The sequence below is a fragment of the Dromiciops gliroides genome, chromosome 1 (genome assembly GCF_019393635.1).
Source record: "Dromiciops gliroides isolate mDroGli1 chromosome 1, mDroGli1.pri, whole genome shotgun sequence".
NCBI lineage: Eukaryota > Metazoa > Chordata > Mammalia > Microbiotheria > Microbiotheriidae > Dromiciops > Dromiciops gliroides.
In genome coordinates this window covers 486,294,219-486,319,986 of record NC_057861.1, presented here as the reverse complement: position 1 = coordinate 486,319,986, position 25,768 = coordinate 486,294,219, and the positions used below count along the sequence as shown (strand labels likewise).

The 25,768-nt window shown below is 39.8% G+C and overlaps 1 protein-coding gene and 1 pseudogene across 1 annotated transcript in view; one reads left to right on the top strand and one right to left on the bottom strand.

Annotated features, from left to right (window-relative positions):
• The window catches only part of SHB (SH2 domain containing adaptor protein B), a 383,908-nt gene that overhangs the window by 258,057 nt on the left and 100,083 nt on the right, over positions 1-25,768 (bottom strand). The window contains exon 2 of the mRNA XM_044005533.1: positions 11,196-11,316. Within this exon, the coding sequence (XP_043861468.1) occupies positions 11,196-11,316 (121 nt within the window). The remainder of the gene's footprint in view (positions 1-11,195; positions 11,317-25,768) is intronic.
• LOC122756314 lies at positions 20,662-21,042 on the top strand (annotated as a pseudogene).

The following is a 25,768-nucleotide window of genomic DNA, read 5'->3' as shown; positions in this document are numbered from 1 at the left end:
GGAGCTAGGAGACCTGAGTTCTGGTTTCACCTCTATCCATGACCTACAGTAGTGTGACCTTGGTGAAACCACAACCCCTCTGGACTTCAGTTTTATTTTGTTTTTGAGGGCCAATGAGGGTTAAGTGATTTGCCCAGGGTCACACAGCTAATAAGTGCCAAATGTCTGAGGCCAAATTTGAACTCAGGTCCTCCTGAATCCAGGGCCAGTGCTTTATCCACTGCACCACCTAGCCTCCCCTTTCACAGTTTCTTAATCTGTAAAATGGGGTTAACAACACTTGACCTACTATCTCTCTCTTTTTTTTTTTTAGTGAGGCAATTGGGGTTAAGTGACTTGCCCAGGGTCACACAGCTAGTGTGTGTTAAGTATCTGAGGCCGGATTTGAACTCAGGTACTCCTGACTCCAGGGCCGGTGCTCTATCCACTGCGCCACCTAGCTGCCCCTTGACCTACTATCTTACAAGGTGCTTTGCAAAACATATAAAGTGCTCCATACACAATAAAGGATCATTGTATATACTGAGCATCTAGTATATTTATTGATTGCTCGGTAAACTCTACCAGCTACTGGATACATCCAAGATCAAATACACACACCTGTTTGGCATTTCAAGGCCTCCCTATCATGCACTCTGGCAGTACAGGGCTCTGGATCTCTTGCGGTTCTTTAGATGGGACAGTACATCTTTGTCCTTTGGTACCATTCATCATACCATGCCTACAATGGACTCTCTCTTCGGTTCTAGCTCTAAGACCCCCTAATTACCTCTGAAGCTCAGCTCCAAAAGCATTTAATACATGAAGCCTTTCCTGATCCCCCTAGCGAACAGTGCCTCCCATCACCAAATTACCTTGTGCTAATGATGTCTATTTGGCAAATATTTCTATGCCTGTGTGTTGGCAGCCTCGATAGAATCTAAGTTTCTTAAAAGCAGGATGGTTTCATTGTCTCTTTATCCCCAGGACCTAGCATAAGACCCAGCACATGTGGCTTAGTGGGTTTTTGTAGCTATTTATGACACTTTATGACCCTTTGGGGGGTTTTCTTTGCAAAGATAGTAGAGAGGTTTGCCATTTCCTTCTCCAGCTCAATTTACAGATGAGGAAATGGAGGCAAACAGAGTTAAGTGACTTGCCCAGGGTCACACAGCTGGTAAGTATCTGAGGTGGGATTTGAACCCAAGAAGATGAATCTTCCTGAACTCTAGGCCTGACACTCTATATCCACTGTGCTGCTGACATATTGGCATTTATATTATTTATCATTATCATTATTATATTATCTCTTCTCACTTTTTCTGATGCAGTTCAGAGAGAAACTATCCTGGGACAAGTTGTCATATTCTACAAACTATAGGATAAATGGATAAAATAACTTCTTTTTTGTAAACGAATAGAAGTGTTGAGAATGTGAACTCATTTTCTGTAGACCCACTGAAAGCATTTTAAGGAAAACAGGGATGACATATTTCATCATGTTGTTACAACATTTGGATTTCTTTGCCAACATGTCTATACTTTGAAACTTTTTCCTTCAATGTAGCTTGGAGATTATGAGAATCTATTAAAAACATTGTCTTAAATATTTATGGATTAGTATTGTTTTCAGGAAATTTTGGCAGTAGTTTAATTTGGGATGTTGGACCAGTGCTGGTACATTTTTATTTCTTGAATTCTCCAGGATATACTGTAGCCTATATTTCTGGCATATTGCCTTCTATTTTAGATAACTGTTTTCTGATTCATATTTCTAGCCACAAGGTCATGCCTTGCTATGTATTCAGTTTTGTTGTTTAGTCATTTCAGTTGTGTCTGACTCTTCATGATCCTATTTGGGGTTTTCTTGGCAAAGATATTGGAGTAGGGGCAGCTAGGTGGCACAGTGGATAGAGCACCGGCCCTGGATTCAGGAGGACCTGAGTTCAGATCCGGCCTCAGACACTTGACACTTACTAGCTGTGTGACCCTGGGCAAGTCACTTAACCCCAATTGCCTCACCCCCCCAAAAAAAAAGATATTGGAATAGTTTGCCATTTCTTTTCCAGCTCATTTTACAGATGAGGAAACGGAGACACACAGGATTAGGTGACTTGCCCAGAGTCACACAGCTAGTAAGTCTGAGGCCAGATTTGAACTCAGGAAAGATAAGTCATTTTGACTCTAGGCCTGGCACCTAGCTGCCCATATTTTAAGTAGGAGGTAAATTTTTGGACCCTGCAGAGATGTGTTACACAGTATCTACCTTAATAATCTGTACTGATCAATTGTTAAGGGTTAAAATTCTAGCTAGTCTGTCTAAAATATCTAATGAGTGGTCACCAATAAATTATAAACTTTAGCAAGAGTTAGACTTTTAAGCATCTATTAAGGAGAATAAGAATTTGGTAAAGAGAGAGAGAAAGGCCTAGATTCCTCTATCTATTAAAGGGAGAGCACATTTCTAGCTCCGCTCTCCACCAGAGTCCCAAGGAAAGAGAGCGAGACTGAGCGCCAGTCTCTTCCTTCCTCCTCCCACTAGCCCGCGTCACTTCCTCATGCCAAAGAAAAGACTCCTGGTCTTGCCCTCAAAGACCTTCCCTTCATGGGCGGAACTCTTCTACAGTAAGTCTCCAGCAGGTGGCGTCATTCCAATCGTTACACAATAAAACTAGGCTCCTTAAGGACAACTCATCTATTTATAATCTCTAGTAGCAATAATCTGGTCTTGAGTTGCCACCATAAGCCCTCCTGTTTCTATAAGCAAATCCACATTTGTTAGACACTCCTTTGTCAATATATCGTTGGTTGATTTCAGGTGAAGTTTGCTTTTGATTACCCAGTTGGATTTTGGCCATCTCCTAGGTTCTAACTGGAGGTAGACAACTTTTTGTTATGTTTGGCAAATCCAAAGGCAAAAAAGGAAGGATTGTTCACTGAGTTTACAGTGTAAAGCCATCTATATTTTAGTACAAACTCAAATATCAAAGGCATGCCATTGTTACTTCTGATCAAACACATGCTGCTGTCTCATGGAAACTTCAGAAAGAAACCCAAATGTGTAGGTCATCAGTGTTTCTCTCCCTTCACCCTGCATGCAGCCCTCATTGTCAGTCATTTTCTTTAATCACCACTCCTTGCTCTACATTTCTCCTCATTACTTACAGATACTTATTTCAGGTCAGATGTTGATTCTTGTATATTCATTCTGATTTTTCAAACACAATCGCAGGGTCTATTAACATCAAGTACCTCTATTTCTACAACCACTTATCATATTAAACACAAAGAATTCTGACTTTGAAAAGAAACTTATAACAAGAAAAATCTAAGCAAAAGAATCTGATTTTGGTTCCACTATTACTAATCACCATTTGGGTAAACCTCCTTTGTCCTAGGAATGACACAGTCACTGACTTAAAAAAGGAATTTGGAAAAAGGAGTGAGAAGAATTTAATCAATGGTCTAAATATGTGTGTGTGTGTGTGTGTGTGTGTGTGTGTGTGTGTGTGTGTGTATGGAGAGGATAGAAGTTCTGCATAGGTCACTTTGAGATCAATTATCTGCTTAAATCCAAAGAATACAGTAAGAGATGTGATAAGACAAACACTGATATCTCTAAAATCATCATCGACAATGGCAAGTCTACCACAAAATATTAAGTCTCTAAGTTATTCCTCTAGTCCGAGGGTCAGAAAACTACATTTTAAAATACAGCAAAAACTATTTAGAAATGTAAAAACCAGCTCTGGATTCAGGAGGACCCGAGTTCAAATCCGGCCTCAGGCACTTGACACTTAATAGCTGTGTGACCCTGGGCAAGTCACTTAACCCTCATTGCCCCACCCCACCCCCAAAATGTAAAAAACATTCTTTGCTCTAGGGCCACACAAAAGGGGGTGCTGGCCTTTGGGAGACCCCCCTCAAGCTTTCCAATGTTAGTTTATCCCTCACGGTTGTTAAACCTAGTCTTCAGATTCTCCTGTAGGTATTATAGTTATGGCATAGATTATAAGACACTGCCAGTGGGATACTGGAAGCCCTTGACCTTTGCTCCAGTTACGTGGTCTGAGTAATACTAAGAAATATTCAAGGTATATCCTAAAATCAGCTCTGGGTAATACAGAAGTTGGGACTTTGTTAAAAATGTATATAAAAATGATAAGGGAAGTAAAGAGCTGGTTAACAAGATAGCATCAGAATAAGATTTGGATTTCTGGCATTCTTTAATGATAACTCCATCATTCAAACAGTGAAAAAAAACAACTGTGATTCTGGTCTTGATTCTCAACAATGAGTAGGGACTTGTTTTGGGGGCAGAAATAGTGTGACTTTTAGAAGAAATTAGATCATTTCATCCTGGAATTAAGTGATTGGGAGAGGCAAGACAAGTCTTAATCTGACATACAAGAGATTGTAGAACAGATTTCAAAGGAGTTAGAGAAAAGGTAAATAGGATGACCAGAAAGACCAGACCCATGAACTAAAATTTCATAGGAAAAGTGAGTTCAGGAGGAATGAAAACCTGTGCTCATTCAAGTCTCTGTGTTGATCACCATTTTATTCTTCTGTTTTCTTCTTCGCAAGATCATCCCTCAGCAATGTGCTTTTTTATTGATTGTAGCCAAAAAAAAGAGTGATAAATTATATCCAAGACAACTTAAAAGATGTTTGTGTGAACCCTGGACATTCTAGTTTTTCTAAAGGTTTTCTACAGACCAGTTCTTAAATTATGGTCCCATGGTCAGAGAGGTCCCAAGATTCTTTCAGGGGGTTGACGTGGTCAAAACTTTTTTTCTAATATTATTGACTTTTAATTTGGGGAGAAGGGAGGGCAAGGAGGGTTAAGTGACTTGCCCAGGGTCACACAGCTAGTGTCAAGTGTCTGAGGCCAAATTTGAACTCAGGTCCTCCTGAATCCAGGGCTATAGCTATCCACTGTGCCACCTAGCTATTAATTTCTAATACAGTACATATTAGTGGGGCAGCTAGGTGGCATAATGGATAGAGAGCAAGGCCTGGAATCAGAAAGGCTCATCTTCCTGAGTTTAAATCTGGCCACAGACACTTACTAGCTTTGTGACCCTGGGCAAGTCACTTAACTCTGTTTGCCTCAGTTTCCTCATCTGTAAAATGAGCTGGAGAAGGAAATGGCAAACCACTCCAGTATCTCTGCCAAGAAAACCCAAATGGGGTCACAAAGACTAGGACGTGAATGAAAAGTGACAGAACAACAATAGCAAATATTGGTAGATGTAACCCATAAACAAAAGCTCTTCCGGGGAAGGTGGTTTCAAGCCAGTGTAGAGTGCTACTGACATCAAGACTATGCATCACAAGTGTGTCAAACATGCTGTGAGATAACTTGCTTTCAATCATTTTCACCTGACATTAATAATGCCTCAGAGACACATCTTAGGAAGGACAATGGTCAGTGGCAGTGCTTTTTGCAACTACTATCTCATTCAATCACTTGAAGGAAATGCTAAGATTTCAGTTAAAGAATAGTGAAAACCAAGATATCCCCCCCACCCCCCATTCAAGTTTACAGACTTCCTCGAATCTACTCAAGGAGCCCTTCTGTAGATCCCACAAGAAGAACCCCTGATTTAATGGAATGCCTCATCAGATGGCAGGTTGTTCCTCACTCAAGGTATTCAAGCAAAGATTGGAGGACCATTTGGCTAGTATGTTGTAGATTGGTGGTTATCAGACATTTTGGTTTTGGGACCCCCTTCACACTCTTAAAAATTGAGGCCCCCATAAAGAGCTTTGGTTTATGTGGATTGTATTATTCATATTTATCATGTTAGAAATGAAAACTGCTATTATAATAATTAATTTACTTTAAAATAACAATAATGGGGCGGGGGGAGAAGCAGAGCCAAGATGGCAGAGGAGAGGCTGTGACTCCCACAAGCTCCAGATAAACCTGTCCATTCATGCCCAAATAATGCGGTAAAAAATAAAATAACAATAAAAGTTTGTTAGTATAAATAACATTTTAATGAAAAATAACTATTTTCCAAAACAAACAAACAAAAAAACCAGTGAGAAGAGTGACATTCTCTGAAAATTTCCTTAATGTCTGACTCAATAGAAAACAGCAGGATTCTCACATCTACTTTTGAAGTCAATCTGTAGGGATATGTTGTTTTGAAGCATGATAAGAAAATCCAGCCTCACACAGACATGTTGTTGGAAAAGGGAGTATCTCTAACCCTAATCCTTAAAAAGATTTGACTTTGCGAACCCCTGAAATGGTTTTGGGGACCTCCAAGTTTCCATGGAGCACACTTTGAGAACTTACTGTTGTACAGTATATGCTTACCAAAAGGATTCCTTTTCAGATATGGATTAGATATTAGATATTCAGATATGGCCTCTCAACTCTGAAATTCTGTGATTGCCCTTGCAGTATTGTCCATATGTACAGCAATCCTTTCTGCCCCCTTTGATTTTGCTAATCTTCAGCTTGGAATGGAATTCCCATTCCTATCCACCAATTCCAATACTACATATACATTTCCTTTTTTTTTGCGGTACATATACATTTTTGAAATGTTTCCTCCATGAAGGCTACCCTGATATCTTTCCCTTCTCTGAATTCCCACAACAATTAGGTTTGGTTTTGCAGGCATCAGTGTTCCTATCTTTATCTCCCTTGCTAGTTCATTAAGTTTCTCCAGTGACTGCTACACCTAATTATCCTGTGGCACTGATACTCAGCATAATACAAGGTGTCCAATGAATGCTTAATTGATAAATATTTGATTCTGGACTTTTAAGTATATGAGAAAAGTGTAACATCCAGGCTTGCTTGGCCAGCACAAAAGCATCACATGCTGGAACCTTTGTTCAACAGGGTGCTGTACACATGAAAGTTCATATCTCAATCCACTTTTTTTGTTTGTTTTTGGGGGGCCTTACTTTTGGAAGGAAGCCTGAGAGTAAATGTGTTGGGGTTTTGTCCCTAAGTCTTATAATAAAGGCTAGGAGCTTTTTTTTCCTTCCTTGCCATAGTGTTATTCATCAAAAATGAAAACCTTTAACAAAGACCCTCTGAATAAAAATGAAAACAGTAAAAAGAAGAAAGTCTTTATGTAATTCAGAGAGAGGCCTATTTAAATAAATGACAGAGGACAGAATTTCTTGTAGCGGCTGCTATTGCTGTCCTTGCTTATTAATCCAGGATCTGAACTATAAGTGACTGAGGGGAAGATAAAGAAGCAGCAAAATTGTTTTACTCTGCTCTGATGGTTACCATCATATCTCTGAATTAAGCATTATTTTTAAAAATTGCATTAACTTCAATTGTACATAAGCAAAACAGAAACAATAAAAGGTGGTTCTGAATGAGAAAAGTCATGGTTCTCCTTATGTTTTCTCTGGTTTATTTTTAAGAGCACTGTTCTAAATAGATCTCCAGGCAGGAAGGACAAGATAAATCCTGCACCTGCCCACGGGTCAATGACAAATAATACAATGATGGCAACCACCATCAGCCTACTTTAAATATAGCTTTCAATTCATTTACTCTATAAAAAAAGGGTATGTTCCAAAGATAATTTCAGGGTTGTCCAGGGAGCAGAAGCTATTGTCCTTCATGAATCAGGTACAGGAATACATGCAATATTTTCAAAAGAAAACTCAATGAGCTAAACCCAGCTGACGTAATTTAGAAAGCAGAACAACCAACTGAATTTACTTTGCCACAAGTTTCATTACTAATAACTCTCCCTCTTATACCCTGGTTCCATTTGGGCTCTTCTGCCAAATAGATCTGATGCAAACAGGCAGGGACAAGCTAAAAATAGCCACTGGGTTGCAGCTGGAACAGAAATCACAGCTTCTCTCAGTTGCAGATGCAGGATAGGAGAGTTAAAAGTTTAAGTGTGTGCAAAAGAAAATGTGTGTGTATGTGTGAGGGGGGGGAGAGAGAGAGAGAGAGAGAGAAGATGAGAGAAGACAAGAGAAGACGAGATAAAGAGGAGAGGGATCTGGGATTCACAGGCATAAAGATGATACCCATGGGAGCTAATGAGATCACCCACTGAGATTATATAGTGGGGGAAGAAAAGAAGCCCTGGAATAGAGCCTTGGGGAAAAGCCATGGAAGAGGAATCATCAAAGGAGATGGAGGAGTGGTGAGACAGGTAGGAATAGAACCAAGAGAGAGCAATGTTAAAAATCTTGAGATGATCCACAGGATCCAGATACTTCAGAGAGGTCAAGAAAGGAGATGCAGAATATCAGGCTATGCCTTGTTCCGCACATCTTTACATAACCTTCTCCCTGCCTGTCATTCCCAGTCCCAGGAACGGGGGCCCCCAGGCACTGTCCGTCTTGTCATCTTTATTCCTGTACCTATAGACATCACAAATGTCCTCCTAATGGAGGAAACCAAGGTATAGGAAAGGACAGATTTAGGCATTTCAGCATGGCCAGCTTCCTAGACCACAAAACCCAAGTTTCCCAATCCTCCTTTCAAATTCCCAGCTAGCACTCACTTTGAAAACCACAGGTTTTTAACCAATTTCATATGACAAACTGTGCCAAGTAATTGGAGCTACAATGGGGGCTGGTCCTACAAGTCCAGAGAATCTTTTTTTGGGGGGGGGGGGTGAGGCAATGGGGGTTAAGTGACTTGCCCAGGGTCACACAGCTAGTAAGTGTCAAGTGTCTGAGGCCAGATTTGAACTTAGGTCCTCCTGACTCCAGGGCCGGTGCTCTATCCACTGCGCCACCTAGCTGCCCCAGTCCAGAGAATCTTAATCCTAATCATCTCAGGAAATAACAGCTGCCACAGCTACTGAGACCCTGAAGCTAAGGCTCAATTGTTGTTTGATCATTTCAATCGTGTCTGACTCTGTGACCTGCTCTGGGGTTTTATTGGCAGAGATACTAGAGTGGTTTGCCATTTCCTTCTCCAGTTCATTTTACAGAGGAGGAAACAGAGGCAAACAGGATCAAGTGACTTGCCCAAGGTCATACAGCTAAGTAAATGTCTGAGGTCAGATTCGAATTCAGGGTGATGAGTCTTCCTGATTCCAGGCCTGTTACTCTATCCACTCTACCACCTAGCTGCCCTAATGTGGCTCCTTAAAGTCCACTCTCCAAAAGAAAGGACCAGTGAAGCAGGGATTCTCTATTTTACAAATGGAAGGATGGATACTGAGATGATGAACAAGTGTCATATAATTTTTTAAGCTCCTGTATTTAACTCAACTTCCAGGATTTGGTTGGGATACTCTCCATGGACACAAACTACAAACCTTCAGTGATGCAGTTGATAGTTTCAGGAGTTGCTGCTGTGGCCAAAAACAACTCCTCACCTATTGGCCAACCCTCTGGTGATGGAGCTTCCTTGAACTTAGCCAGCCAGGCTGGTTCTCAGACGTACAATTCATCACCGGGCACATATTCAAAGTCTTTTCAGTCTGGGAGGACTTGTCAGAGCTTGCGTCCCACTGGCAGGGCCTGGGAGAGCTTAGGATCTGCCTCCTGACTAGGATAAGCCTTCAGCTTGAGAGTCTCTATCCAGCATAAACTAAAGGTATCTAAAATTATGGAGAGGAAGTGGTGGTGGTGTCATGTATAGACAGTCAGCACTAGCATTAGGAAAGTCATAGGAACTTAAATTTATAGCTGGAAGGAAAGGACCGTAGAGATCAAGTCCAACCCCCCGATTTTACAGATGAGAAAACTGAGGCTTGGACAGATCTCCTCAGGGTAAAACACTGTGGTTAAGTATATAAAGGTTAGAATTTGAATCTGAATCTTCCTGGTTTAGCAGTTAATCCACAATACCATACTCCCAGATCAAATCAAGATCCGGGTTCAAATCCTGCTTCTGATACATGTGACCCTGGGCAAGTCACTTATACTCCCAGTGACCAAAGCAACTCTTTATGGCTCTAAGTTAATAGATAAATTTCTAATTTATATCTGCAAAGATTTAGATCAGGAGTTCCCCACACCAATAACAAAAAAAAAGTATCTAAAACAAAAATTTGACAATCATCTAAAGAGTATTATTAGCTTTCGATTATCTAATGAAAAACAAAAGCAAACTTTCCTTAAATATTAAAAGACTGTGTGTGTGTGTGTGTGTGTGTGTGTGTGTGTGTGTATGTATGTATGTATTGGGGTAGGGGTGTTCCTAGCTATTAGTTCTAAACCCAAGCTTCTCAATACATATTCACCTTTGCCCAATTACTCCTTTTTTTCAAAGGGTGAACTTAAAATCAGGAGAATGGAGATCAGTATTTTCAAAGGATGTGTGAATAAAAATCTGATTTTTGTGAATCGATCTCTCCCTTCCACAGTACTTCACAAAAAGAGTTAAACTGTTTGTTATTTGACATCACAACTGGTCACTGTAAAAGTCACAATAAATTAAGCTTCTATAAAAATAAACTTTATTGCGTCATCAATACTTTGGATAAAACAACATGACAAGTTAAAAAAAAAATTCAAGAAACATTCCAGAATAGTATTCTAAGAAATGAGTTTCCAGAAGTAGCCTTCAAAGTTGCAGGAAAAAAAAAAATTTTAAAGATACACAGAGAAGCACGTGTATACACCAAAAATAGCAAGAGAAATAAAGGAATAAAAAAATTTTTGATGCCCTGGAAACATGTTGTAGCTTCCTAAATCTCTCTCCCATATTACCTCAATGTGTTCTGCCAACATTTAAAATATTCTTCCCCATATTACTGGGAAAACCTTCTAAGTTGCTTTCTAAAGCCTTTCCTTCCCTTTCCCTTTTCTCTGACCCAAGTCTTTCTCTGGAAACGTTTGGCTTTTTTGTTTGTCTGTTGTTGGGGTTTTTTTTGGGTTTTTTTGGTGGGGCAAAGAGGGTTAAGTGACTTGCCCAGGGTCACACAGCTAGTAAGTGTCAAGTGTGTGAGACCAAATTTGAGCTCAGGTCCTCCTGAATCCAGGGCTGGTATTTTATCCACAGTGCCACCTAGCTGCCCCTGAAACTCTTTGGTTTTGTTCTTTTTTTTTTTTGTCCAGAACACATTCACAATTTAAGATGGGCCTTCACTGCCTTTCCTTAGGAGATACCAAATTTAAAAATCTTGTTTGAAAAGTGACGACCTGCTCCAAATATTGCATGTGCACACGTATGCACTTACCAACCTATCTACTTCTTCTCCTCGAAGTTTGGTGTCTGATTTCTTTATTGGTTGGTTGCTGGATGATCTTACCTGTCATGATCCTCTGAGCTTCATAGGGCTCCATGTAGCCAGTGCTTTCCCCCTTTCCTGCTTTATTCTTCAGCTCACTCTTGGCATCAAAAGGATCTGAGTAATCATCTGCAATGATAACCTGAAACGAGAAAAATTGCATTTGTGTTACGGCCACCATTTGCTTATCTATTTGAAAACCAAAAGTTGGGCCTGGAAGCATCAGTTAGTAGAGTGCCAAAAAATGAAATAAAGCAAGGGGGTCCCCAGAAGTAGGTTTTCCAGCACTTCTAAAACATGCTTTCCTTACTGGACTACAGAAAGCCCCAAAATGCACAAAATCTTCCCTGAAGATAATTATTGTACACTATCCTTTTATCTTTCTCCCTTCTTCCTATCTGGAACACAATTGACTCTTGGGTTAGCAAAAAGCAATGTAGTGAGATCACTGTATTTGAAATGATTCTTACACCTGAAGGAGATGTTAGCAAAAACTAGAGAGTGGGTGTTCATTGAAAACAGGGAGATGGCTCAAAATAATGTATTAGTTTTAGGGAAAATTATGTTGCAATGAGAAATGACAAATAGAAAGACTTCAGAGAAACATAGGAAAATATGCATGAACTGATACAAGGTCAAATATGGGAAATCCAAAGAACCCTAGTACATGACTTTAATGATGTGAATGACAATTATCATTAAAAGGAAGTCAAATTCTACAGCTTCCATTCACATTCCTTCTCCCAACTGCTTTCATTTCCTAACAGATGATAAAGCAAGGACCACTGATCTTTGGACCAGTTCTCATGGAAAGTGTTCTTGGGTTGGAATTAGAGGGCCTGGAATTTAAATCTTGTCTCTTCTACCTTCTTCCTGTGTGACTTTGGGCAAATTACTTAACGTGACTGGACTTTAGTTTTCCTTCTCTATAAAAGTAGGGAATTCATCTAAATGGCTTTTGGGGTATCCCCAGACCTAAAGTTATGGTCCTAAGATTTAGCCAATTGAGAAAACAGGAATGGGTCAGATGATGGATAATGAAACATGTCCCTATACTCACCAAAGAGGCAGGTAACTACGGGGGCAGAACGTTTTACACACTGTTTCCTTCTTTGTACTTCTATTTCCATTTCTTGGAATATAATAGGTGCTTGTTGATTGATTAGAAATATTGGTGATTTTTAAAAAAAGAAATATTGGTGATTAATTCAATCATTGTCAGACTTAGTTACTGTATAAAGTGTTTGCTTAATTTTTTTCTCTTTGTTCAAAATGGAGGGGGAAGAGAGTATATTTCCATAAATGACAGATTTTTAAACAAGTCATCAATACAATTCATTTTAAAATAATAATAAAACTAAATTACTTGTGTCCCAGATTTATCAAGTTCACAAACTGTCCTGCTTTTCCATATCCTCAAGAGCATTCATCTATACAATACATACACATAGAGACTTACAATCACTAAAGATGAAGTCCTGTAATAATTTCAGGATAAGCCTTTTGTAGTCTCTAAACTGGATGGTGGCCCCCTCTCACCCAACACACAGCTTTAAGCATCCTGCTTATCAGGGAGTCAATAGCATCAATAGGAAAAGGAACAAACTTCATTCTTACAACTCTGGTCCTTTTGATCTCACCTCCCTCGGAACCCTTTCTATCTTTGAAGGAAAATGACAAGAGTCAAAGTACAACAGCTACCTGAGGTCCTGAGGCCTGGTGCCAACCACAATCACATCAGAGAGGTCTTCCAAAATTCCACTAGAGTAGGAAAAAGCTCATGCAGACAGACACTTCACTGTTAAAGCACAGCCTTCTCTGTGGATTAGAGAGTGTGCACCCTGGGCCAGGTTTTCATCTCGTCCTCCTTATAGTAAGTGTATCCTCTAGTTACACAATACAGGAAACCAGCATCCTTATCCTCACACCGCCCCCCCCCCACCCCCAAGAAGGGTGATTCACATCTGGAGCTTAAAACTTAGATTAAGATCTCCAAAAGTTCGGGTTTTTCCCCTTAAATTGTAAGAGAATTTTTTTTAACCCTTCAGTTATAGGGTCACCTTCTGACGGTTACTGAGAGGGTTTAAAAACTGACATCCTCTTGACCTACATTCAATTCAGTAAGCATTTATCCAGTGCTTATATTGTGTGATAAAAGAGGCAGTATGGAATAGTGGAGAGGGAAGGTCTTACAGACTGAAAGAACTAGGTTTGAGTCTTGCCTCTCTGACAGATACTGGCTATGACCCTGGGCAAGGATCCCAGACAATTCTCCAATGAATGAATGAAACACTTGAAAGATAATTTATTAAGTGGTTACTATGGGCAAAGACAACAAATTACAGAGGAGTTGCCAATCTGTACTAATGGAAGGAGTTTCCACAGTGGGAGTTTTCAACACCAATTTGGGTCGGGGGAGAAAATGTAGCAGTCACTGTCTATACAAAGAAAAACATTTCCTGTCCTAGTGGAGTTTACCTTGGTTGGGGGGGGGGGCGGGATGGGGCAGAGCGGAAAGGGGAATAAAACACAAAACAGGTAATATAATTAGGGAGAGAGGGAAGGAAGAAGGGAAAGGAAAGAGAAGGAGAAAGAGAGAGAAAGAGAGTGAAAGGGAAGGAAAGAGAGGAGAGGGGAGAGGAGAAGAGGGGGGGGGGAGAGAGAGATCTAACTCACAACTAGGAAGATAAGGAAAAGGCTCCCCATAGGAGGTGGCACCTAAGTTAAGCCCTGAAGGTAGTTGAGGGATTTGCAAATGGACAAGGGTAAAGAGAAGGGGGAAAAAAGGACCCTTTGTTTTACTTAACCACTGAAATGAATGGCTTGTTATTGTAGCTTTACTAGGGAACTCAATGACAAAGACCACAGGTTGTCTGTCAGTAATGTATGCAGGAGCTGTAATCAGCAGTCCTGTCAGAGGGTGTCAGCGCTGGGTGCACTTCACCCAAAGACAACAATGTGCATCAGGCAGCAGTAATTTCTCCTCCGAACAAGAGCAGGTTTCTCAGTAAAAGCCCCAGAGCTAAAACACCATCCATTTACTTTCCTGATGCCGCCTTGTCAGGAACTGATGGATAGCATCTCGGGCTCCCTGCTATGCTCGATTCCAGATGCTGACACTGTAATAGTCTCCTTTCTTTAAAATAACAGCACTAAAATGACATGAAACAGAAAAGGAGCCTAATGTGGATAATGTCTTTTATTTGATATTTCTACTTTGCCATTTGCAGAAAACATTAGGGGGAAAATTATACACATGAACTGCTGTCAAACAGGATAATATCAGATGCTGATTTGGTTTAAATACAACACTAACATCTTTCAGAGTTTAAAAGACCAGAAGGCATAATGGATAAAATAATGAACTTTCTCTCTGAGATTTGATCTCATTTTTCTTGTCTTGATCTTCCTTTCTGTCTGTTTTATACATACAACAACAGTATCTTCAAGTCAAGTCAACATGCATTTATTAAGCACCTACTATATGCCAGGCTCTGTGCTAAGGATAGAAAGAAAAAAACCCCCACAGTCCCTGCCCTCAAGGAGCTTATAGTCTAATGGGGGAGATGACATGCAAATAATTGAGTGCAAACAAGAAATATATGGGATAAACTGGAGATGTCAGGGGAAAGCCACTAAGGTAGTAAAGAGAATGGTAAAAATCTTGTCAAAAGGGGTGGACTGGGGCAGCTAGGTGGCGCAGTGGATAGAGCACCGGCCCTGGAGTCAGGAGTACCTGAGTTCAAATCCGGCTTCAGACACTTAACACTTACTAGCTGTGTGACCCTGGGCAAGTCACTTAACCCCAATTGCCTCACTAAAAAAAAAAAAAAAAGGGGTGGACTGGCTGGACAAGTTGTGGTATATGAATACAATGGAATACTATTGTGCTGTAAGAAATGATGAGCAGGAGGAGTTCAGAGAAACCTGGAGGGTCTTACGTGAGCTGATGATGAGTGAGATGAGCAGAACCAGAAGAACATTGTACACAGTATCATCAACATTGAGTGTTGACCTACTGTGATGGACTATATTCTTCTCACCAATGCAATGGTACAGAAGAGTTCCAGGGAACTCATGATAGAAGAGGATCTCCAAATCCAAGAAAAAAAAAAAAGAACTGTGGAGTATAGATGCTGATTGAACCATACTATTTCTTTTGTTTTGGGTGCTGTTTTTTTTTTCTATTTTGAGGTTTTGCATCACTGCTCTGATTTTTTCTCTTGTAACAGGATTAATGCAGAAATAGGATTAATGTTATTATGTGTATATATATGTGTGTATCTATATATCTATATGGATATGGATATGGATATATAGATATATAGATATAACCTATATCAGATTACCTGCTGTCTAGGGAAGGGGGGAGGGAGGGGAGGGAGGGAGAAAAATCTGAAATTGTAAAGCTTGTATAAACAAAAGTTGAGAACTATCTTTACATGTAATGGAAAAAATAAAATACCTTATATGAAAATTAAAAAAAAAAGGGGGGGTGGACTAGCTGAATCTTGAAGGTCAGGGAAGTCAGAAAGTAGAGATATGGAGGGAAAATACAGAAAGAAGATAAATACTTTTTAAGGGGTGGGGTGGGGAATGACATTTATTGGAACAGTATTGGAAAGCCAGAAAGGAAAAATTTGGTTGTATTCACTCAAAACCAATATATCTGCTAAAATATGAAGCATTGCATAATTTGAAAATACTGAGGCTTGCAGAATATAAATTTAAGCCTTTGTTCATTTTTCCCCCCTTACAAGAGACCCAGAGAGCCAGGCTATATAAAATGTTTTACCTTTATCTTCTAATTAGAATTCGACCTACAGATCAGAGCTGTCATAGTTCTAGCTGCCTGGAGTCCTTATTTCACTTTAAATATAATTTACAAATTCTTAGGCTCTACAGAGTAGCTGGACTTCACAGACACATGGTTTCACTTACACCTGCTGACACGTGCAAATCCTTTTGTTTTTAAAAAAAAGCATTTGGATTTTTTTTTTATATTTAAAGAGCTCCTAAAGATAGATATAAATGAGTTTGTTTCTGAACTTTTCATTGCGATTTTATAGCCAAGAATGATCTTAAAAACTCACCAAATAATGAATAAATTTAATTTTACCTGCCTTTTTAAAAGAAAAGCTTCCTGCTTTAGGTTTAAAATGTAATCAGCAGCTTGAAAAGTTTGGTAAAAGTTGAGTTGAGTAAGCTTTTCACTTACTTGGGCCAGATACCATTTCCAAGTGTGGTTGCACATACCAATAAATACATGTGCAAACTGATCACTGTCCAGTTTTGTTCATGGTGATGTTTGGTAGTAGGAGCTTTCTTTACTGCTAAGTGACTATGGATCCTTTTCTTCCAAGTTATAGAAAATCATACAACTGTTCCATGATGTCAGCTTTGGTTCCCATAATGCTAGGTCCCCCCCCCCCCCAGGGCAATGAGAGTTAAGTGACTTGCCCACAGCTAATAATTGTCAAGTGTCTGAGGCCAGATTTAAACTCAGGTCTTCCAGAATTCAGGGCCAGTGCTTTATCCACTGCAGCGCCCCCTAGCTGCCCCTATTTGATCCTCATCTGACCACGGCCCACCACTATGTTGTTGGCCCTCAGGAGATAAAAGTTAATGAAAGTAATTTTTTTTCTTTTGTCCTTGGTTGTGTTAGAATCAGTGGCACTTAGCTTCCCATGCTAACTTGTAGCCTACTACAAATATTGAATTGCTTTTAATGCCTTTATACACAATCATAGAATGAATGAAAAAAGCATTTATTATGTTCTGACCATGTGCCAGTCATTGTGTTAAGTGCTGGAGATACAACTGAAACAAGGAAATACAAATACAGATTGCTAAGTGGCTCAGTGGATAGAGTGCAGGGCCTGGAGTCAAGAAGACTTATCTTTCTGAGTTCAAATCTGACTGTAGTCACTTACTACCTCTGTGACCCTGGGCAAGTCACTTAACTCAGGTTGCCTCAGTTTTCTCATCTGTGAAATGGGCTGGAGAAGGACATAGCAAACCACATCTTTGCCAAGAAAACCCCAAATGCAGTCATGAAGAGTTGGACACAACTGAAGAACAGCTAAACATGAACCAAAAAAAACACCTACAAATACAACATATTTTGCCCATGAGTGTTCATATCTAATTCCTTTAAATGAATTTCAGCTTGTAACTTTGCTTCTTGCTCATGTTAAACGGAAATAACTATACTCACTTATTTAAGACATTTACTTTGCACCTATTATGATTAAAGTCATAGAACTCAGAGTTTGTATCAAATTTCAGAGGTCATCATCCAGACCACTGCTTAAGCAGGAAATCTTTCTAGAGTATCCTTTCACAAGTAATAGCCCAGCTTCTACAAAGATACCTCCAATGATGGAGAACTAGGGGGCAGCTAGGTGGCGCAGTGGATAGAGCACTGGCCCTGGATTCAGGAGTACCTGAGTTCAAATCTGGCCTCAGACACTTGACACTTACAAGCTGTGTGACCCTAGGCAAGTCACTTAACCCTCATTGCCCTGCAATAAAACAAACAAAAAAAACCCCCAAAAACCCAACAAAACAAAACAATGATGGAGAACTAGTTAAAATACTGTACGAGATGGTGAATTGCAAGCCAAATACATCAGAAAATCTCTTTTAGAATAAGATTTCAAACCTGGAAAGATCCTCAAGAGTTCTTTATATGCTTATTGTTTTTGTTCATCTTTAATATAAAGTACTAAGTTCATTCATACAACAAGGATTTATCAAATGGGTAAAATCAAAGAATCTCAAAGTTGAAACAAACCTTAGAGATCACGTAGTGGTTGCAATAAGCATCATAACTGGCTATGTGTTACCAGGCATTTTAATGTATTTTTTTAGTCACTGAACTGAATCAATAAGATCAGATGTCAGGAAATTAAATGTACTTCTGGGTTGAAAAGAAAGCTTCCTCAATAACTTCTTTCTGCTCCAAAATCTAGGATGTCATCTCCCAAAAGTTCATTACTTTCATATAGCAATACTAATTCTATCATATTATATTACTCTGCCTTGTTCCCCATGATTTTTCAGTCATGGTGCTCACTTCTGAGTGTAAAGCAAGACTGCTATGTTACTTCATTCTCCTTCATGTCATTCTGCATTCCTCTTACCTTCCCAGCTCAGGAAGTCTGGATGACCCAATAGGTTTTTTTCCCCCATCTCTAAAATCTAAGACATTAATGTAATGGCATCATCCTATGTAACCCTGTGGACCAGATCCAAGATTGTGCAATACAGGGATCGTGGAGACATAGGGAAAAGTCACATTAGTGAACTAGTTAGTAGGTGTTGGCCATTTTAAGGACAGACAGCAGGGCCTTCCAGGAGGATACAGGGTTTTGCTAGTTCTCTGCTAAATTCTTTCGTGGAGATGCCTATCACAGCCCCACGATACTACTCGGTCAGGTTTCCAAATATATCTTAGTACTGGTTTCACAGACAAGCTTTCCCTTTGGCAATCATCCTATGTTGGCAAGAGTTAATTGGGCTGTGAGGTGGAGTCTTCACCCACAAAGCACTCCAGATGCAGGATGGAGGGGACTTCTGTAGAAATTATGATCTCTTGATAGAGAGGAAGTGATGAGAAGATAAAGAGTCCAGAACTTATAAAAAGCTACCTTACAGGTTCACACATGTTTAAATGACTGTGCTTACATGACTGGCAGCTGAACTGTCCGGAAGAAACAGCTGCTTTCTGGAGCTCAAACCCTTCTGCTATTGCTGCTGCTACCACAAAATACACTAAATGGAGTAAAAATCTGGGAGTCTCTTTCAACACTGAGCCAAACAATTTGCTATTCCGCTTACTTCCTGACATTTTTTTTTAAAAGCAATTGGAACCAGAGAATTATAGTATCTTTGTCTTTTAACTTAATTGGTACATTGTCACATTAAATTGAATATATGGTCATTCAAACATATATTTATTAACTTAATACCCTATGCTAAAAATACAGTATAATGCCAGATTAGACTTGTCATATAGATTTTGGTTGGTCTTTAAGTGAATGAAATTATTTTTACCTTGCAAAAGAGGGTCTTAAACTTAATATTTTTTAATTTAAAAAATCTATATTCTCAACAACAACAAAAAAGAAAAAATCTATATTCTCTCTTCCTTCATTGGGGAAAAAAAGAAAAAACAAAACTCTTTTAACACATAGGCCTAGTCACATTCCCACACTGGCCATGCCCAAACAATATACACCTCATTCCACACCCTGAGTTCATCATCTTTCTCCAGGAGGTTGCTAACATGCTTTACTAGAGGTCCCCTAAAATTTCACATGTTGTGTCAATACATTAATCAGAGTTCTTAAATCTTTCAAAGCTTTGTATCTTTTTAATAGTGTTATTATAGTATAAATTGCTCCCTTGGTTCTGCTCACTTCTCTCTGTATTAGTTCATAAAAGTTTTCCATGGCTTTTCTGAAATCATCCATTTCATCATTTCTTACAGCACAATTGCATTCTGTTGAATCCAAATACCCATAATTCTTTTAGTCATTCCCCAACTTATGGATATGATGTTACTGTAGTTTCCATTTCTTAGCAATTCCAAAAAAAGCTGTTTATGTTTTTTTATGTATGGACCTTGTCCCTCTTTCTTTAACTCTCTGGGGTACTAGCTCACTAGTAGTAGTATTGCTTGATTAAAGAGTACAAAACAAGAATCTTTACAGATTTTTTGCCATCTTGCCTCAGCTGCCACCTCACCCTGGAAAATTCCTCTGCCACTGGTGTGTTTTTCCTGGGGCTTCCATTTTGTGTAGGGGCTCAGGTCCTCTGCTATGCCAGTCCCCTTCTTCCAACACCGAGCTCCTTCTGGGTCCTCCATGTTGGACAAAGGCCCAGGCTAGACAAGCTTCATTATCCTCCTGACTCTGCTTTTTGACTTGGCAAACTTCAGTGCCATGCTTCTATATTGGAACCTCCCCCACCCCCAGCACCCAGCCTTTCAGTTCCCTATGAAGTATTGTTTTCCCAGATTAGAATGTAAGATGATTGTAGACAGGGATTCTTTCTTTTTGCTTATATTTACATCTCCAGAGCTCAGCACAGTATATGGCCCATAGAAAGTGTTTGATACAATGCTTGTTGCCTGCCTGCTTGCCTGCCTGCCTTTAAAGATAAAGCACCTAGGGGCAGCTAGGTGGTGCAGTGGATAAAGTACCAGCCCTGGATTCAGGAGGACCTGAGCCCAAATCTGACCTCAGACACTTGACACTAGCTGTGTGACCCTGAGCAAGTCACTTGACCCTCATGGCCCCACAAATTAAAAAAACAAACAACAAGATAAAGCATCTAATGGCACAGCAGGCAGAATGCTGGACTGGAGGGACAGGAATCCTTCTTGTAGACCTTGGGTGACCATGGTGTAACCTCTTAAAGAGTTGGTTTTCTTATCAGTTAAAAAAAGAAAAAAAAGCAAATAGCAATACCTCCCTCCAGCATGCCTGAGCCCACCAAGTCCACTCCTGCCCCGAAGAAAGGCTCCAAGAAGGCTGTGACCAAGGCACAGAAGAAGGATGGCAAGAAGCACAAGCGCAGCCGCAAGGAGGGCTACTCCATCTAAGTGTACAAGGTGCTGAAGCAGGTCCACCCCGACACGGGCATCTCCTCCAAGGCCATGGGCATCATGAACTCCTTTGTCAACAACATCTTTGAGCACATTGCCGGCGAGGCGTCCCCCCTGGTGCACTACAACAAGGGCTCCACCATCACGTCCCAGGAGATCCAGACGGCCGTGTGCCTGCTGCTGCCTAGCAAACTGGCCAAGCATGCCGTGTCCAAGGGCACCAAGGCGGTCACCAAGTACACCAGCTCCAAGTAGACTGCTTGGCAGCTAGTGCTTTCCAACTACAACCTCAACTGCAACATAGCTCACAAAGGTTCTGTGAGGTTTAGATGTAATATATGTCTATAAAGTGAACTGGCAAACTTTAAAACATTACATAAATGTCAGTAATTATTTAAAAGAGATGCTGTTCCCCAACTGCCTTAAGCTTATTTAAAAGAAATCTTCTCCATTAATTGGAGAAAATATTCTATCAGGGCATGTTAACTTTTAGGATTCTCGTTCTGAAAGCCAGAATGGGCTTCACATGGGTTAAAATGGCATCCAATAATGCAGGTTCTGTGGGGATGCTGGCCCCAGTTCCTTTACTTAGTTATTAGGCTACCTCTGTTTAAAGAACTCCCTGAAACCCTACTTCTTCATTGTCTTAATGACCTGTCATTTTGTCAGTGGGGGCACCATGAGCACAGATCACAGCCCCTCTATAACTTATCGCATGGTCTTGAAAAATCGCTATGGTCAAAAATGTCACCACCCTGCAATAAACCCAGTGATGAGCTTCTCTGAACTTAGCTAGGCCAGTGCACTAAGACCAAAGAATCCATCACATTATTACACTTCCTGTACCCTACATTTCAGCCAAACTGGCCAACTTGCTGTTCCCTGTACATGAGTTTTCATCTCCTGCCTCTGCCTGTGCCCAATCTGTCCCCCATGACTGAAATGCTCTCCTAAGTCACTCCAGCCTCTTGTAATCTCATGCTTCCTCCAAGACTCAGCTCCAGTACTACTCCAAGAAGAGGCTCTTCCTGATGACACCAGTTGTTAGTAGTGCCTTCTTTGCTCCAACTCAATATTTTGTATTTCTTTTAAACGTATGCTGTATTGACTTATCTATGTCCATGATGTTTCCTCCGGGAGAATCTGAGATAGTTGAGGGCAGGCGCTGTCTCATTTTTATCTTGTTTTTATCATTTTATCTTGTCTCCATGGTGCCTAGCATAGCATTTTGCACATAATAGTTAATGAATAAGTGCTTGTAGAACTGAATTGAATCTAAGGCTCATATTTTAAGGCTTCCCAGACTTAGGTATTCCTTTTAAGAACTCAGGATCATCACAATGCTACAAGGAGGCACTACACTAGAACCTTACTGGGGTCCCAATCGATCAGCAAGGATTTGTTGTATATCTAGTGATCATGATACCATCATGATAAGATCATGATAACAGATGGAAAGGATTTCACACATTCTTAAGAGTTTAATCCTGTTCCTAAGGAGACTGATGAAAAATATTGGACTGAAAAGATGGGAATGAGCCAGTCCTCCCTCCTGATGACAAAAAGAAGCAGCAAAGAGAAGAGAATGGGACCCCTAAATAAGAACTTTTATGGTAAATCTTCACAGTCATATTCCTGCCCTGGTCATGACCAAACAATATATGCCTCATTCTATACCATGAGTCTATCTCCTTTCTGTCAGAAAGTGAGTAGCATGTTTTATTGGAGGTCCCCATGACCTCTGATATTAAAAACCCAACCAAAATGAAAAATGAACAAAGCAAAGCAATGTCAATGAAAAAATTATTATAACAAAACTGAATCACATGTCCTCAGATGGGGAAATAACACAAGTAAAGAAATTCAAGAGGATATGCAGTGCTAAGAAAAAACACAGTACAGAAGGGGAGCAAGAAGAAGGTAGAAGATTAAAGGAGGAAATTAAGCAAAAATTAAGAGAACTAGTAAAGAAAATGGCCAAATGGAGAATACAATAGAAAACTTCCCAAGAAAATGCACAGAAACAACAAACAGTAGGCTTAGTATAGTGGAAAACTAATTTCACACAATGTAGACCAGCTGGAAATACAAGCTCCCCAAAAAATCATTCAATTATCCATGCTACTGGAAAATACAGACACTGACCCATAGACCTAGAGGATAGATCATGACACAACAACTTCAGGGATTACTGACATTCCAGGGAATTAAAAAAAAATAATCTGGATACTATATTATGTCCAAGAAAATTTCTCAGAATTAGTGAAAACAATTGGTGAAATTTACCATGGGAATGCAATCAGTATCACTGTGGATTTTTATAAGGAAGACAAGAAAGGATCTCAGAAATTGAAATATAACACTTACAAAACTAAGAACATGATGCACAAACCCAGGATTGTTTATCAAGAAGAGTTCTTAATCTTTCTTATGTCATGGACTTCTCTGGCAATCTGGTGAAGCCCTTCTCAGAATAATGTTTTAAATGAGTAAAATACACTGAGGCAATTGGGGTTAAGTGACTTGCCCAGGGTCACACAGCTAGTAAGTGTCAAGGGTCTGAGGCCGGATTTGAACTCAGGTCCTTCTGAATCCAGGGTCGGTGCTCTATCCAAAGATAGGAGGTAGATATTTTTGGAAGCAAACACACTTGGAAGAGCTTACAGACTAACATTTCTATTTCATGGACACCCTTCTACAGCAAGCATGCCTGTCAGCTAAAAAGAGAAGTATTTAAAACAGCCAAGACAAAATAATTGCTAACAATGTGAGAATTTTCATGTATTTTATTGTCCAAATCACTAAAGGTGATCAAGGAAGGGTGGTTCAGAGAAGGGTGTGGAGGGAGAACAGATTAGGAGGAAACAGAGACATTGGGTGAAAATACTGAAAGGTACCAGGTAGTGCCAAAGTGAAGTTATTTTTTATCTTTCATAAAGGTAAAGTAACCTATATACTTATATAATATTTGGTTCAGAAGCCTCTCCGCCAGTGGCTATAGTAATTGTGAGGTCGATGTCTTACTTCTTGGTGGAATTATTTTAACCTTTATCTTTTATCCAGGATGAAGAGAATTACCAAGAAGGGCCTCTGCTTTGTTTCTTGAGTGAACTGACTGGTGGAACTATGTTTCCAGATGAAAGGATGCATCTACAGGAATATCTATAGTGATAGTTAGAGGTGACTTTGGCTGTCATCTTTCTGATAGCTATGATATTATAGGTAGTTGTTTGTCTTTGTGTTATTATTGATTATATTGTTAATAAATTCTGTATTCAGTTAACCATAACATTTCTTTAATACTAGGATACTAGGGGTTGTAATAAAAACTGAGATATGAGTAACTACTTATAAGACAGATTTCTCCAGTCAATTAAATAAATAATATTTGATGAACTGGGATGTGAGGTTCTGAGGTGAACTGAGAAATGTTGCAATTTTATTAATTAATGAGGAAATAGCCAAACATATAGCTAGATTCCTCTAGTACATAGGATGATGAGAATGAATGTAGCAGTAGTCTGAAGGATGACCTACAAGAGAGGTTAGGTAACCTTGAGCCCCTTGTAATACTGCTTCAAAAGAAGACACAGGCTTTTTTTTTCTTTTTTTTCTTTTGCAGGGCAATTGGGGTTAAGTGACTTGCCCAGGATCACACAGCCAGTAAGTGTCAAGTGTCTGAGGCCGGATTTGAACTCAGGTCCTCCTGAATCCAGGGCCGGTGCTTTATCCACTGCACCACCTAGCTGCCCTCCCCCTTTTTTTGACACAGGCTCTTTTTAAGAGTATTTTGTTTTGATAATAGAAATAATAAGCATGCGAATCTATATTATCTTCAGAGAGAATAAGTGAAAAAAATTAACTAGGTAATTTATATTATGAAAGAATATATTACCATAATTTAATATGAAATGTAAATAAATATATAATTTATGAATAAATAGCCAAACAATTATGATGATCAATGAACATGGGTTAAACTCCCCAATAAAGTGACATAAATCACCTAGCATGTATTGGGTGCTCACTTGTCAGCCTTGTGCGAAGGACAAGGGATGGATGCAAAGACAAAAATAAACAATTTCTGCTCTCAGGGAGCTAACAATATAGTGGAGAGAAAGGGAGGCACGTTCACAAGGTAACTGGATGCAAGCTATATATACAGTAAATACAAGGTATTTGGAGGGAGAAGGAGGCATAGGGAGCAGGAAAGGCCTCATGTAGGAAATTGCACCTGACCTTACTTTGAGGAAGGCTATAGCTTCTAATAAATGAAAGAAGAAGGGAGTGCATTTCAAGCATTAGATACCTGCACAATGATATGGAGATAGATGTAAAGGGTAGCGGGTATGATCAGGGGCTGGATTTAGAATATGTGAAGGTGGGGCAGCTAGGTGGCGCAGTGGATAGAGCACCAGCCCTGGAGTCAGGAGTACCTGAGTTCAAATCCGGCCTCAGACACTTAACACTTACTAGCTGTGTGACCCTGGACAAGTCACTTAACCCCAATTGCCTCACACACAAAAAAAAAATATGTGAAGGGAAGCAATGTATAATAAGTCAGGAGAGTTAGTCTGAAGCTTGATTGTGTGGGGTTTTACATGCCAAACAGAGGAGTCTGTGTTTGATCCTAAAGGTCACAGGTAATGACTGGAGCTTCTGGAGCAGAAGAGTGTCAACTTCAGGCCGGTGCATTAGCAATATCATTTTGGTGGCAAGGTAAGTGATTAATCGAAGAAGGAAGACAAGAATTCAGCTGAAATATTATGAGGCCTGAAATATGATGGTAGTTATGTAAATATAGAAAAGGGGATGCAAGACATATTGTGGAGGTAAAATCAACAAAACTTGGCAACTGATTGGAGTAAGAATAGTAAGGGAGTGCTAAGAACTGAAGATGACTCCAAGGAACTATGCCCAAAGGGCTATAAAACTGCATAGCCTCTGACCCAGCAGCAATACCACCACTAGGTCTTTATCC